Genomic DNA, 12,821 nt, shown 5'->3' on the forward strand with positions numbered 1-12,821 from the left:
CCAACTTGTCGAGTGTGGCTCGAGCGATGGGGGGAGCAGCTCGTTGTTTGAATGAGCCGGGCTCAAGCGGCTCTGGTAAGTACAGATACCAAACAACCTGATCTGAACCAATGGAGAGCTCGATACGGCCGCAAGTTGAGACGTAAGTTGCCACGATAACCTGGCTGTTGTCGAAGTGGTCTAGATAGTAGACAGCCCAGAGGCATTTGCGCAATTCGCGAAGTCGGAAGGTGATATTTCTTTCTTCCTTCTCGGTGGCGTGAAGGCTCAAACATAATCTCTTGACATCCTTGTCGTCCTGAGGTATGCCATGGCCTCCGGTCAAAGCAAACCGATTCGGTAGAATGCCTCTCAGAGCGTGGATGGTCTCATCCCAGGACCATAGAGGCCCAGTAAAAAGCATTTCGAAAGCGTGAGCAGGATTACCCGCACAGGTTACACATCGCACCTGGTTGCAAATTGTACAGATCATGAGACCAGTCGCCGGGTTATGCTTGCGATATCCTGCACAGGGACAATACCTCCGTCCTTTCTGAAGTATCATTATGAGGTGGGTAACAGCCGCCTGGTCTTTCTGCGCAGTTGAATAGCTGGGGCAATATTGGAGCAAGGCAAATGCTACATCGGTTACTTCGTTGCGGTCGGATTGGCGAATGGCAAATAGGTGCTTTAAGTGCTGCGTTCTGGTGCTTGCACCGTTGTCCAGAAGAGGCAGGCCGTTGTGGAAACCACTGGATCGAGTCACCCGGCGTTCAGCTATCAGGACGCAGAGGGTGGCAGCGCCGACGACTGTGGTCGTCATGGCATTTCCAGCCATATCGTGGAGGTCGGCCTGGGTTTCGACAGAGGTGCGGATACGATCAATAGGTAGCCCTTGGAGCGAGAGTGCCTCAATACCCAATATCGGCCGCCCCTGATCTGTGGCGAAAAGGTCACCGTCGGGCAAGACGCACCCTACAATACCAATTTGTGTTTTGAGCCGCTCAACACCTACACCAAGGTCAAGATATTTTGCCTTGTAGTTGAGATCTCTGCCTGCCTTTTTGCGCTCTGACAGCCACGTGATGTCGAGGAGATCTTGGACACGGCTGGATGTGCCTCTGATGTACGCCTGCCAAGACGTATCTCTGGGTAAGAGATTACCCCGACCATCCCGTTGAGTAAAAGGTCGGTCAGGTCCAAGTCCCTGCTGCCGTCGAACCTTGGCGTGATCGTAAGCGCACATCCTGGCTTCCACATCCCTGGCCATGTTCTCAGCTATCTTTCGCTCCTCGATTGCTCGTGCCTCGAGTATTCGCTGGTCCATCGATGATAGAAGAAATTTATGGACTTCTGGATACTGATTCGGAAACCAATTGGACGACTCCATCATGCTTGACCACAGTCGCGCGATGCTTTTACACATTTCGGTACCATAGTGCCACTGATCAACAGCAACCAGGTAGCCTCGAGTTCTGGTTTGTGGAACGAGGAAATTCTTGCTGTCCACTTTCATCGATAGAGCCACGTAACCTACCAAGGGAAGCCAGAAGTGGGTGAAGGCGCGCCAAGGCGCATGAGAAACATTCTCTAGGATGATGAGTTTAGGTCGCTGGTCGTATATAAACTGCAGGATTGAGCCGAATGTTTTGACAGACTCGCCTTCCATATGGAAGGAATCGCGGACATCCTGCAGGGCCATGCGCACATCATGCGACTGACTTTGAGGCGTTACTGTACCAAAATCAAGACCATTTCTGGTGTTCTTGGCTTCTTCGTACAGTCTGCTGAGGACTGAGTGCTTGGCCAAGATGTCTCGTTTATTGTTGAGCTTCGAAAAGTCCACACATGATGAGCCTGCCACGAGCAGGTCCGGTGCTGCCGGAATAGGAGCCAAAGAGCCATGAGCAGTGATTCTGATTGGAAAAACTTCAGTGACAGGGCTTGTGAGCGGAGAAGAGGAACTTGGTGGCTTACGCGTCTTTTCTGCTCGGGATCAGACACTTGGACGACGTCGCGGTAGATCTCACCGGACGGCTTCGAGTTTCTCTCGATGAAAGCTTGCTTGTACGCTTCGATCTCGACACTGAACTGATGATCAAAATCGAAGAGGTGGTTGTAGCCCATGGCCAGGGCCGCGTCTTGAAGCTCGCGGAGGGCCAGGATGGGGGCGTCGGTCCCAGAGCACATCGTGCCTACCGTAAATCGAACGCCGCCATCCTTGGAGACGTCGTCCAGCCCAAGTTCCAAGGCTCTTTTGAAGATCAAAGCCAGAGAGTCCCTAGGGCGATCAATTCTAGCCCTGGTTTCCCCCAAAACGTCGAATTGCTGGGGTTTCTGAGCCATAGTGGTGATGGTTGCGACGGTGGTGATGGTGGTTCCAGGGGAAGGAGTGAGGGCAAAGGGTAAGCAACGTTATGGGAGTGAATGGCAATCAAGAAAGGGCTTCAAGTGATCTGTGCACTCTTTGTCGTTGTTTATCGGCTTCAGCGACCGCCGTGAATCCTGATACCAAGGTTCTCCTGTGATGCCGGGATAACGGCCCCACTTTCGGTCACCCGGCCCCCGGCCCGGCCCTGGCTCGGCCCAGGTTCCCTGCTGCCTGGCACGGAGCAACAGTTGCCTCGACACCCGCGGTGCACTGTTGCAATAACGAATGTAGTGACCAGCCGTAGCTCATGTTTTCCTGGAGTCGACTCTATCCCTGGTTGAGTCCCAAGGTGTTCATGCTGCGTGTCAAAATGTTTGTTAGCCTTGGCGTCTGTCATTCTACTGCATAGCGACGGGTCGTGCTTTGAAGTACCCGCAGTATTGGTATCGTGCCATAGCTATTATTGGGACATCCTATCCAGCTCAGATCTTATCTTGATTGTCTTTGAGCCTTTCATGCTTTTCTATCACTTACTTGCGATGTCCTGTGCAACAAGCATTGCGTCCATGCCCCCTTGTGGAAACAAAGTTCTAGTGCCTTTCGAAACTACAAAGGCACTCATCATATCCTTTCGGCGTCCCAATTCGACTTATATATGGTAATTCGTGCTCAGATCTCCACCAATATCCGGAGCAGCGCAAAAGGCTTGGACTCGGATCAAAGGTTCTGAGGGTCATATATGCTCCAGGCTGGATGAACGTATCCGTTACGCACCCCGAAAGTAGATCACTAACTTTTCTCCGAAGCGTATTGCCCCGACCACGTATTTCGTGCCGATCTGGCGCGTTGGTTTACCGAGCAAGTTGGAGCGTCCCGGCCCATTCCATCTGTATCACTCACCGAACCCTCGAACGATGATTCGCGGCTTAGTGTTCTCAACATGTATACAGTATCGATTAGTTTGATGGCTATCAGGACTAGGATAGGTGATTCACTAGGGAGCGTTGTCTCATTAATTCCCTTCAGCAGACAAGACAGCTCATTTCAGGACTTAAAAGGGGTCAATACAAGCTGGCAGAGCATTATACAGGGGCCATCAAGCAATCTTCCTGCAATTTGAAACAAAGAGGAAAAGGCTTAGCATAGATGATCAGACCATTGTCTAAAAGAATCAGATCTTCTAGTTTGTCTCACGCCTGCAGCGTTGCTCGTCAGAATCGTCTTCAGATGCTTCGATGCTGAGGCTACTGAGCCAGAATGAGACCTCGGTGAAAGTTGAACGAGACTCGCTGTCAAACAACACAGTCAAATCATTCGACCATCGGGCGAGCCTTGCCTCTGCCGAATGAGGTTGTCGTGTGTTTTTGGTGTCACGGCAACGAGATAACAAGAGCGTATCACTGAAGACACCGACCGTATCTGCACACCCACACCACCTCCCACGTGGGCAGCAACAGCAATGCAGCAGGGTATGCCTTACAAGCTTCCAATCTCCGGCTTAAATGACTGAATCCAGCTAATAGTGGTGAGGAAGCGGAAGGGCGTGTCTGACATGTCGGGCGGTGGAGACGCGGGTGGGTTCCCATCACAAGGCAGACTGACAGGATGTGGTATTGGGAGCAAAAGTCACGTGATTACGCGTCGCCTCACGGATCTCGCCCAGTTCATGCTAATTATAACCACAAGATGCAGGTTGCCATTTGCGCTCGGTGATTTTAGAGGCGCCTCTTTTCAGTGTTGCGACGTCGAACTCGACTAGCAAGATTGGTCGATATCCACTCAGAGCCATCTGAATCGTGGCTGTGTGCCTCTGCTTGGTAACGCAGACCAGGGCTCACAGATCTAGACCAGAGGTCTGAGACAGCTGAGTTATATTAAGAGAGCATATACGACTGCTCGGTATCCCGTCTCACAGCTCTTCGATATACTGAGCACGCAAGCACAAGATCACCAACGAACCTCCCCCAGCCCCCAGACACCAAAATGGGCGCTCAATTGGAGTCAACTGACGCGAAGAACAAACTCGAGGACCTCTCGGGCATCACCATCTTGCCAGGCCAGAACCCTTATGAGGCCCTCATCAAGGCTTGTGAGGATGATCATGTAGATATATTTCCATACCCTCTTCGCGGAGCGCGTGGATGCTGCGAGACAAGATTCTGATCCATTTCTGGCACGCAGGCCGAGATCCAATCTCTCTACTCGGCCCATAGAACAAAGAGAAACCAACAGCAGAAGGAAAAGTTCCTCTCCAGCGAATACAAGGAGCTGGTCATTGACCCTTTCCTGCTGAGGCTGGAACGTCCCGAGATCGAACCGGGCTTCCAAGACCCTCGGAACTGCCTCGTATTCTGGTCTCGCCCGCCTGACAACATTGTTCGGTTGTCGGTCCAGATCCAGAACCTGCTGAAGAAGGTCGCTCCAAGTGAGTCACCTCGCCAAGCATCTCACTCTCCGCCATGCGTCAGCCAGCCGACATGAAAGCGCTGACCAAGAGACCAGACATCTGGCTCATGCCACAACACCGAATGCACATGACGGTCCTGGAGCTCGCTCACTCCAAGACACCCGAGCAGATTGCGTCCCTCGTCACGACGATGCGTTCCGCCATCCCCTACATGACAAGCTTCACCTACTCTCACCGTGCTCGCCTCGTGAAACCCATGATTTCATATGACCTCTCGGCCTTTGCCGTCTCTTTCCTGCCCGCCTCTGGCGAAAAGCGCCGCGCACAGATTGCCGCCCAGGCGGACCAGCGTGTTGTCGAGGGCGATCAGTACACCTACCACCACCTTCGCCGCGACGTCTTCAACCTGGCGCAGTCGACAGGCGTTGAGGTTGAGTCTCGCTATCAGGTACCGAGCGCGCACATCACTCTGGGTCGATATCTCGGCGAAGAGGACCATCACACGCCGGAGCTGCGGAAGCGTTGGGTCGAGGCTATTGACGAGATCAATCAGTGGCTCGCGAATGAGGTCTGGGATGTCGAGAGCGGCGAGTGGTCAGGCGAGTGGTCGGTTGGTGAGGAGCGAGGTCTCGATGCTCGCTGTGGTAGGCTGTGGTATGGTGGTGGAAGAACCATCAACCTTGGCGAGGGCTTCTGATGGGACTGTTCCCAGACCGCGCCGATATTCATCGGAAGCTGCATTAGACAAATGGATAGACAAATGACAGGGCTGCTCCAAATGCCACCTGCATGAGTGGGGATCTCGCAACTCGAGCGTTGGAAGTCTTGCGAGGGCTACATATCCCAGGCTTGGACCATGGTATGTCATCAAGCGCTGACGTGCATCGTGGACCAACAGCCGGGGGGAGAACAAAGTCATGAGACAGAATGCGTCATATTCGTGGCTTGGCAACTCTGGCCGAGGAGGCACTCACTATGCTTGAGACTATGGATGATCCATGGGTGAACCAGGTACAGCAACGCAGTTGTACAGCCTTCACAGGATCTCGTGAAACGCCCCCACTGCACAGAATCACCCATCCTGGACAGATTTCTTAACTTCCATGAAAGTAGTCATCGTCATTGATTCGGAATTGCAAGGGCTTTTATTTAAACCCTATGGGAGTGATGCATGGTTCTCTCCTCGACCGGGTAACCCTCTTCGCCAAAGCTCCAGCCCGAATGATCCGTTTGCCGTGCCGTGTAGGAAAGCAGCCATGAAATCGGTTGACCACAACCACAATGCATTTAGAACACCAGAGCCGCACCCTTCGTCTTCTTGTCGCCACTGTAAACCCAAGCATGTTAGCCATGTTCGCGCATCGGTGTCTCATGTTTGTGGTGTGGGAGCGAAGCGGAAGGGGGAGAAGGTGGCCGTACCCGAGCTCGAAGTGCTTGCAGCGCTTCAGCGCCAGCTGCAGCTTGGTCTTGCACTTAACACATTCCAACCGCAGGACGACCTTCTTCGTCGTCTTGGCCTTCTTGTGGAAGACGGGCTTGCTGCGCAGTTTGTCAGTCTTTGGCTCAGACGTGTGCGGGTGAGTTGGGATCGTGGCCTTGTGTCGACCGTGACTCGTCTCTATCATGGTAGAGGAGGGGTTGAACGTACGTCTGACCACCGTAACCAGACTGCTTGCGGTCGTAACGACGCTTACCCTGCGCGAAGAGCGAGGCCTATAATTTCCGTCTTAGCATATTTGTTCCCAACCTGCCAACACGGTCCGCGTCGAGTTCGAATTCGTCCGCTGGGAATCGGGTGTATCGCACCTTGCCGGCCTTGTACTGGGTGACCTTGTGCTGGGTGTGCTTCTTGCAGTCCTTCCCCTTGCAGTAGGTCATGCGCGTCTTGGGAATGTTCACTGGAAGTCGAGAAGGTCAGCTTGCCAATTCTTCCCAGCTTTGCATGGTGTGTTTGGCCCTCAGATCGTTGCCGCTCCCCGCGCCCCTTCCCCAAATGTCATGGCTGTCAACTTTCCACACCATTGATTCGGGCTCTTCGGGTCTCGGGCAGGTCGTCGGCTGAGCGCGATTCGCGATTGAGGGCTTCTTCGATAGACTATGGGCGTACGTACCCATCTTGACGGCTGTTGGGTGTCGATTGCCGGAATTGTCGTGATGATGAAGTGGTTAGGCGGGGATGGAAAACTCGAAGTTTTGGCCAAAATGGCTTGTGTGGGCGGGCGGCTAGGGTTGAGCGCTAGTGACAACTGGGAAGCGTGGGCCCCAGCGTCTTGCACCGAAGCCCGCCGCTTATCAGCGAAACGAGCTACTATCACCACGTGATGTGAGGTACAGAAGCCCAGGTCTCTCGCGGCTTATGTCAGCATCTTTCTGTATCCTGCCCTGTCCCTCAGGCCGAATTGGCCCCCACTTCAAGGTGATTTTGGCTCATGCCTGGGTTGCGGCTGTCGGCGGTGATGAATGTGGCTTGCATCATTTGATTCAAATGCGGCTGACAGCCACATTTACGAGAACCAAGTTCTTCACTGCCTCCAAGCTGTCTCCAGCGGCGCCTCACTCAGCCAGCTGCATGCGGCGGTTTCACTGTTCGTTTCCCGCGGTGCAACCCCAAAATCAAGCAGGTTTGCTGTGCTGACAAGAATTCGCTGTGCATTGATTCAGTCGTAGAGAATGGGGTTCAACTGAGGGCTTAATCTAAAGTTAGGTCGAGACCGTCGTGTCAGACGAGTGCTTGGTTGAATGCTGGAATTGCTGACTCCTCATGGGCGGGAGGGAATCTTCAATGGATCTTCAAGAGGCTAGCTTGCGTCATGTTCCTTTGTTGCCTCGAGCTCGCTCGTCTCCTGCTCTGAGCTGACATTCAATGACTTGGCAGCATTCCCCCCAGGTTTTCTTGGGTTAAAGTAACCAAAAATAGGACGTCCAGAAACGTGCGAGTGCCGAAGAAGAACGTCCACTGTAGAAAAAAAAAATCACCTACGGACGGACGCATACGTCGCCACTGTCAGACCAAGCGGCCAAAGCTTCGCCCGCTGCCGGCGCTCGCCGGCGCGGGCTTTAAGGCGATCGACGTAGGCCCTGAGTGACACTTGACGCGCGCTCAGAAGCGAAACGGTCGTGGACGACGGCCACATGTGAATGGAATGTTTTCTTGTCGCTGACGTTCACGGCGAAGCGGTACATGCTAATTTTTGAAGCGCCTGTAGTTGACTGAGCGTATGTCAACCCAAACGCTCTCATGACCCCACGAGAGCGCCGGGACGCCCCCTAGCCTGACATGGATGATGTACCGAGAGACCGAGCACAGAGAGAGCCTGGGAGAAAGAGAGAGAACACCGATGCTATTGAACTATCCTGACGGGCAAAGAGCTGCACCTCTACAAGGCTGGCTGCGTGGTGGCGGCGGGGGTATCTGCGAGTGGAATTGCGAGTGGTGCAGCAGAAAGGAAGGGAGGGAGAAGGGGGGTCAAGGTGCCCCTTGCAAGCTAGCAAGCTCACCCTGGCGTCGCAATGTGAGCTATCGAAGCATCGACATGAGCAGGATATCAAAATGCTGCTCAGGTTAATTGCGACCCGTTGATAGACCAAAGAGGAGTTGCTTGACACCGCGAGCGTCACCTCTTTCACACAAACGGTTGTTGGTAATTGGCATGAAACAGGCGAGGCCGCAACGGCAACTTGGCCTGGGCCAGTTTCACCTTCTGACATGCACGCACGCAAGCAGGATGGACGGCCAGGACAACAGACAAGGCAATGCCGCGCGACGATCTTCGGGCGGATCTTCATGTGTCGGATTGTTGGATCCCGGCCGTTGAGTCGGTCGAGGAGATGGACCGACAGCCATGATCCAACTTTCTCGGACAGAGAATGAAAGGCTGTGGTAGGCCACTAGTCAAGACCTTTTGCAGGAGTTTCTTTGGGCGTTTTGGACGTTCACGGAGATAACGAGTACCGGCCAGTAAACAGTCGACAGTCTGCACAGTGCTCTGGAATACGATGTGGTGGTGCATCTTCCCCCCTCCTTGGTCGTCCACTGGCAGGACGAGAATAGAGTGTAGCTCGCATTCCCTTCCCCGAGTCCCTGTCCCGGGATGACGATATTTGGGTCACCCTGGGAATCTCACCACTGGCTTCTCGGGGAGACCATTGAAGAAAAGCATCAGTCGATCAGCAGCATCGGAGGCGGCACCCAACCATCCCGTTAAAGACGGCGCCAGCGACAGGGAAGGAAAGAAACGGCGCCACAAGCGGTAGCCTCACAACCCTTGATGATAATCCGGACAATCGCCCGCGGCTGGCGGCTGACGCTACGCATGAATCGCCGGATGACGGCATTCGCAATTGCAATTCAAAATATCCACGACAGATGGGCATGGTGGCTGGCGGCATAAGGGGTTATCGCCGGTCACCAGCTTGACCAAGCGGGCCCTGCCATGGAAGATAAAACACAGTCTTTGGGGGGCAGTGTGTCGATCGGATTGAAGCTCTTCATTTCCGCGAACCCAGACGGCGGCGAGGGTGGCGATTGGCCGGTAAAACCCCCTCCCCAGGGTTATGGCAAAAAGGGGACGCACAGGTCGAACCCCCCCCACTCTGTACCGTGTGCGTAATCAGACAAGGTGGGTGAGGGTGAGAGACGAGCAGCAAGAAAGCAAAGCAGGAAACAGGCTGGTCAACGAGGCAGAGCAATGATGGGGCACTTTCCCAGACAGAGAAACGGCGTCTGCAGAAAGTATTTTACGTAGGTGGGTAAGGCTCGGCATAGTTCCTCTCTAGCAATGGCATGGCACCGAAAAAAAACCTGTACAATACGGACTCAAGCTGAAGAAGGGCCTGCGGCAAGCAGGTGCGCAGATAATGGCCTAGCTGCCTAGGTAGGAACCTGGGTCGATAATACGACCTGACAGACGGTTCGGGGTGGCCGGGACCAACAAACGTTGCTGGTCTTTGGCTGGGGTGGTTTTTTTTTTGCAGTGCGGAGGACGGACAAGGACTAGCGCACACGGTGGGCTCGGTAAGATACTTGGGGAGGTACTTGGGGGACCCGCGCACGTCGACGCTACTGACGTGCCTCAGTTCTAGGTGGCCGTATTGAGGAATGGAATCTTCAAGGCCATGCATCGGTCCGGATGCTTTTCGAGCCAGTTTGTTTGTTATTGTGCGCACGACACGCTTCCCCCATTCATGTCGGAGTCAGAAGAATCGAGAAAGACTCACTCAGCAGTCAGGCTCAGCTACGGATTCGGCGCAGATCAATCAGTCAGTCAGACGGGCAAACAGGCAATCGACCAGTCCACTCACCCTCACCCACTGGCGGGCGGGCGGGCGGGCATCCCCAGGCTGAAAGCTTGCAGTCACCTGTGGTTGTCAGCAGCGCATCTCACAGCATTCAGCCCGGTCATTGAGTGCACTCGATTCGCCCAGTCTTAGTCGCCCGCCTACCCAGGGCTTTGTCGGTATAGGATATCAGTCGCCGTGGTTGGCAAGCAGTGGTGGCCAAGAGATGAGGGTAACTACCAAGGTCGGCACCTGCCTTGCCTCTCCCTCAAAGCTGCCTAGCTCGTTGGCGAACCTCACGAAGAACGAGGAAGGGATCTCGTCCCATGTCGCCATCCACTATCCGCTTTTGTGCCAAGACATGCCTTATCCGCCCCACTCCACCCCTAAGTCTGCTGTTCACAGCCAATCGATGTGTGATTTCTCACCCACAGGTGGACTAGCGCCAGTGCCCCTTGCCCTCCCCCCCCTCTCCCCCTACCTCGTTCTCCTCGTCCCCTGCACCTGGGCTTCTACCACTGGGCAGGGGCACAGGGTCCGCACATCTTCTTAGCTGGGAGGTGGGCTGGCCTGGCTGGCAGTCTCGCTCACTCGGTGGTGGATGGGTGCATTGATCGTTCCTTCCCACGCTACCGACGCCCATGCCCAAGACCTTCAGAAAAGCGTAATACGGGAGCCACTGTGTTAAAATCACTGTGTTTTAGTCAGACCAACGTGCCTGCTCAGCACCGTGCGGCTTTCGACTCCATACCCTGCTAAGCCTGTCTAATTCGGGCCCGTGTAATAAGGGGCTGCCTCGCCTCGCCTCCTCCCATCTCGAGTCCCGAATCTCGCCCTTTCTTCTAGGTTAAGGAGTTTCCGCCTGTATTTTGTCCCACCCCCCTTCAGCTCCCAGACCATCGCGCTGCTCGACGGTCAACGGGGTCCCGTATTGCCTCTTCCCTTTCACATTGCTTTTCACGTCCCTCGACGCTTGACTGCTTTGACTGGCACGGTATTCTTCACGCCCATTCCGTCTTTGGCTTCTGCAGCATTGCTTCCACGCTTTGCACCACATTCGTTTATCTGCCACCACCGCGACAACGACGAGGAGATTTCACTAGTCAACAGAGCAGAACTCGTTTCTACCTCTCGAACTCACTCCTCTACTGCCCTCCCCCCTCGCATCCAGTCTCACAAGGCAACTTGCGAAACAACAATCTGAACGAACCAACAAACATCGAGGCCACGCACAAACACAACGTCGATGCTCGAATAATCTCTCGCTCGGAATCCTCCCCCCTTCGTAATGGAGCGAGTCTCATCCTTCCTCAGCAATCGTTCGTCCAGGTCCAACTCTGCCACATCCAACACCATTCTCCACGAGAAGTCCGAACTCCCACCACCTTCCCAACACAAGAAGACCAAACTCCGAATGCGCGCGTTACTCGGACACTGCCTTTACAGGCGGGTGACGCTATGGAGCGTCCTGATCTTGGTCATCATGTCCATGGTCCTGCTGAAGACAGCCGTCCACACCAAGAACGGCAGGGTCGTAGGCGGCGACGGGTTCCTCAGCGGTAACAGCCCTGAGGAGCAGAACACCAACCACCCCGTCTGGATTGGCTATAAGCAGTAAGTCGTTCGGGCTGCCCTTTATCTGCCTCGGGGCAACGGCGTCGGCAAACACACACGAGTCGGAAGCTGACCTCATCTCCAGTCTCAATGGCTACTTCAACGGCCTCAAGTCGCTCGTTCCCGTGTCCAACCACACGGCGGAGTGGCCCAACCCCGGGTACAAGGAACCCATCACGGAGGTCACCCTGACCCACGAGACGGCGCCTCTTCCCAAACCGTACAGGCCTCAGCCTGATTACGAGTCGGCCGCGTACCTCGCTGCCCACCCTCGCGTCAACGAGTGCTTCTTGGACGAGAAGAAGACGCCTGTGCCCGACACCTGGGCTTTCCAGGGTCTGCCTCAGTCAATGCCCGACCCGGCTCTCGGCGACTACAACATCCTCGGTATCCGCAATGATATCTGCTTCGACCGCTTCGGTCGCTATGGCCCCTATGGTCTCGGTTACAGCGCCCAAGAGGGCGGCACCGGCGAGGGCTTGGACACCGAACGCTCCGGCTCGGAAGTTGTCTGGTCGAAGACTGGTAAGATCGACTACACCAACGTCGACTGGGGTGATGCTCAGGAGCGCTGTGTCGCCCGCAACCAGCACCGTTTCGTCAATGAGACGGATGAGGTCAGGGACCCGACCCTCGGGCCTGCCAAGGGCATTCAGAAGCTTGAGCGAACTGCTGTCCTCGTCCGTACCTATGTTGGTTTCCGTTGGACTCAGCATGTCATCCTCAACTTCCGCGCCATGATTGCTGAGCTTGCTCTCAAGTCGGGCGGCGAGTACACCCTTCACTTCCTCCTTCATGTGAAGAACCTCGATGCTCCCATCTGGTCGGACCCTTCGGTTGTCCAGGACATCCTCGACGCCAACGTGCCGGCCGAGTTCCACACCATTTGCACCCTCTGGTCTGAGGCTCAGATGCGTCTCTACTATCCTGGCACCTTTTCCGAACCCTTCGAAAACCCCTCGAACCGCGACATTCACGGCGTCTACCGTTCTGCGCACATGCCAATGCAGATTTTCGCCCTGCAGCATCCTGAGTACGCTCACTTCTGGAATTGGGAGCTCGACATGCGTTACACTGGCTCCTACTATGAGCTGTTTGACCGTGCCGCAGCTGGGCCAAGAAGCAGTCGCGTCAGCTCTTGTGGGAGCGCTCGGCCAAGTACTACATCCCCCG

At 54.8% G+C, this 12,821-nt stretch overlaps 4 protein-coding genes across 4 annotated transcripts in view; 2 read left to right on the forward strand and 2 right to left on the reverse strand.

Annotated features, from left to right (window-relative positions):
* VDBG_00437 (conserved hypothetical protein) overlaps positions 1-2,325 on the reverse strand; it is a gene marked incomplete at both ends in the record, with an annotated part of 8,024 nt that extends 5,699 nt beyond the window's left edge. Inside the window, 2 exons of the mRNA XM_003008710.1 lie at positions 6-1,810; positions 1,957-2,325. Coding sequence (XP_003008756.1) covers positions 6-1,810; positions 1,957-2,325 — 2,174 coding nt within the window. The remainder of the gene's footprint in view (positions 1-5; positions 1,811-1,956) is intronic.
* Positions 2,326-4,333: 2,008 nt separating this feature from the next.
* VDBG_00438 (conserved hypothetical protein) lies at positions 4,334-5,454 on the forward strand (the record flags this gene model as incomplete). Its single annotated transcript, XM_003008711.1, has 3 exons — positions 4,334-4,453; positions 4,532-4,775; positions 4,853-5,454. The coding sequence occupies 3 exons, from the start codon at positions 4,334-4,336 to the stop codon at positions 5,452-5,454; spliced, it is 966 nt and encodes a 321-aa protein (XP_003008757.1).
* A 254-nt stretch (positions 5,455-5,708) lies between these two features.
* Positions 5,709-6,956, reverse strand: VDBG_00439 (60S ribosomal protein L42; the record flags this gene model as incomplete). The annotated part of the gene is made up of 5 exons (XM_003008712.1): positions 5,709-6,084; positions 6,177-6,296; positions 6,406-6,470; positions 6,564-6,655; positions 6,869-6,956. The coding sequence occupies 5 exons, from the start codon at positions 6,870-6,872 to the stop codon at positions 6,045-6,047; spliced, it is 321 nt and encodes a 106-aa protein (XP_003008758.1).
* A 3,910-nt stretch (positions 6,957-10,866) lies between these two features.
* VDBG_00440 (conserved hypothetical protein) overlaps positions 10,867-12,821 on the forward strand; it is a gene marked incomplete at both ends in the record, with an annotated part of 2,665 nt that continues 710 nt past the window's right edge. The window contains 2 exons of the mRNA XM_003008713.1: positions 10,867-11,648; positions 11,734-12,778. Of these exons, the coding sequence (XP_003008759.1) occupies positions 11,323-11,648; positions 11,734-12,778 (1,371 nt within the window). The remainder of the gene's footprint in view (positions 11,649-11,733; positions 12,779-12,821) is intronic.

This window comes from Verticillium alfalfae, genomic scaffold (genome assembly GCF_000150825.1).
Source record: "Verticillium alfalfae VaMs.102 supercont1.1 genomic scaffold, whole genome shotgun sequence".
Lineage (NCBI taxonomy): Eukaryota > Fungi > Ascomycota > Sordariomycetes > Glomerellales > Plectosphaerellaceae > Verticillium > Verticillium alfalfae.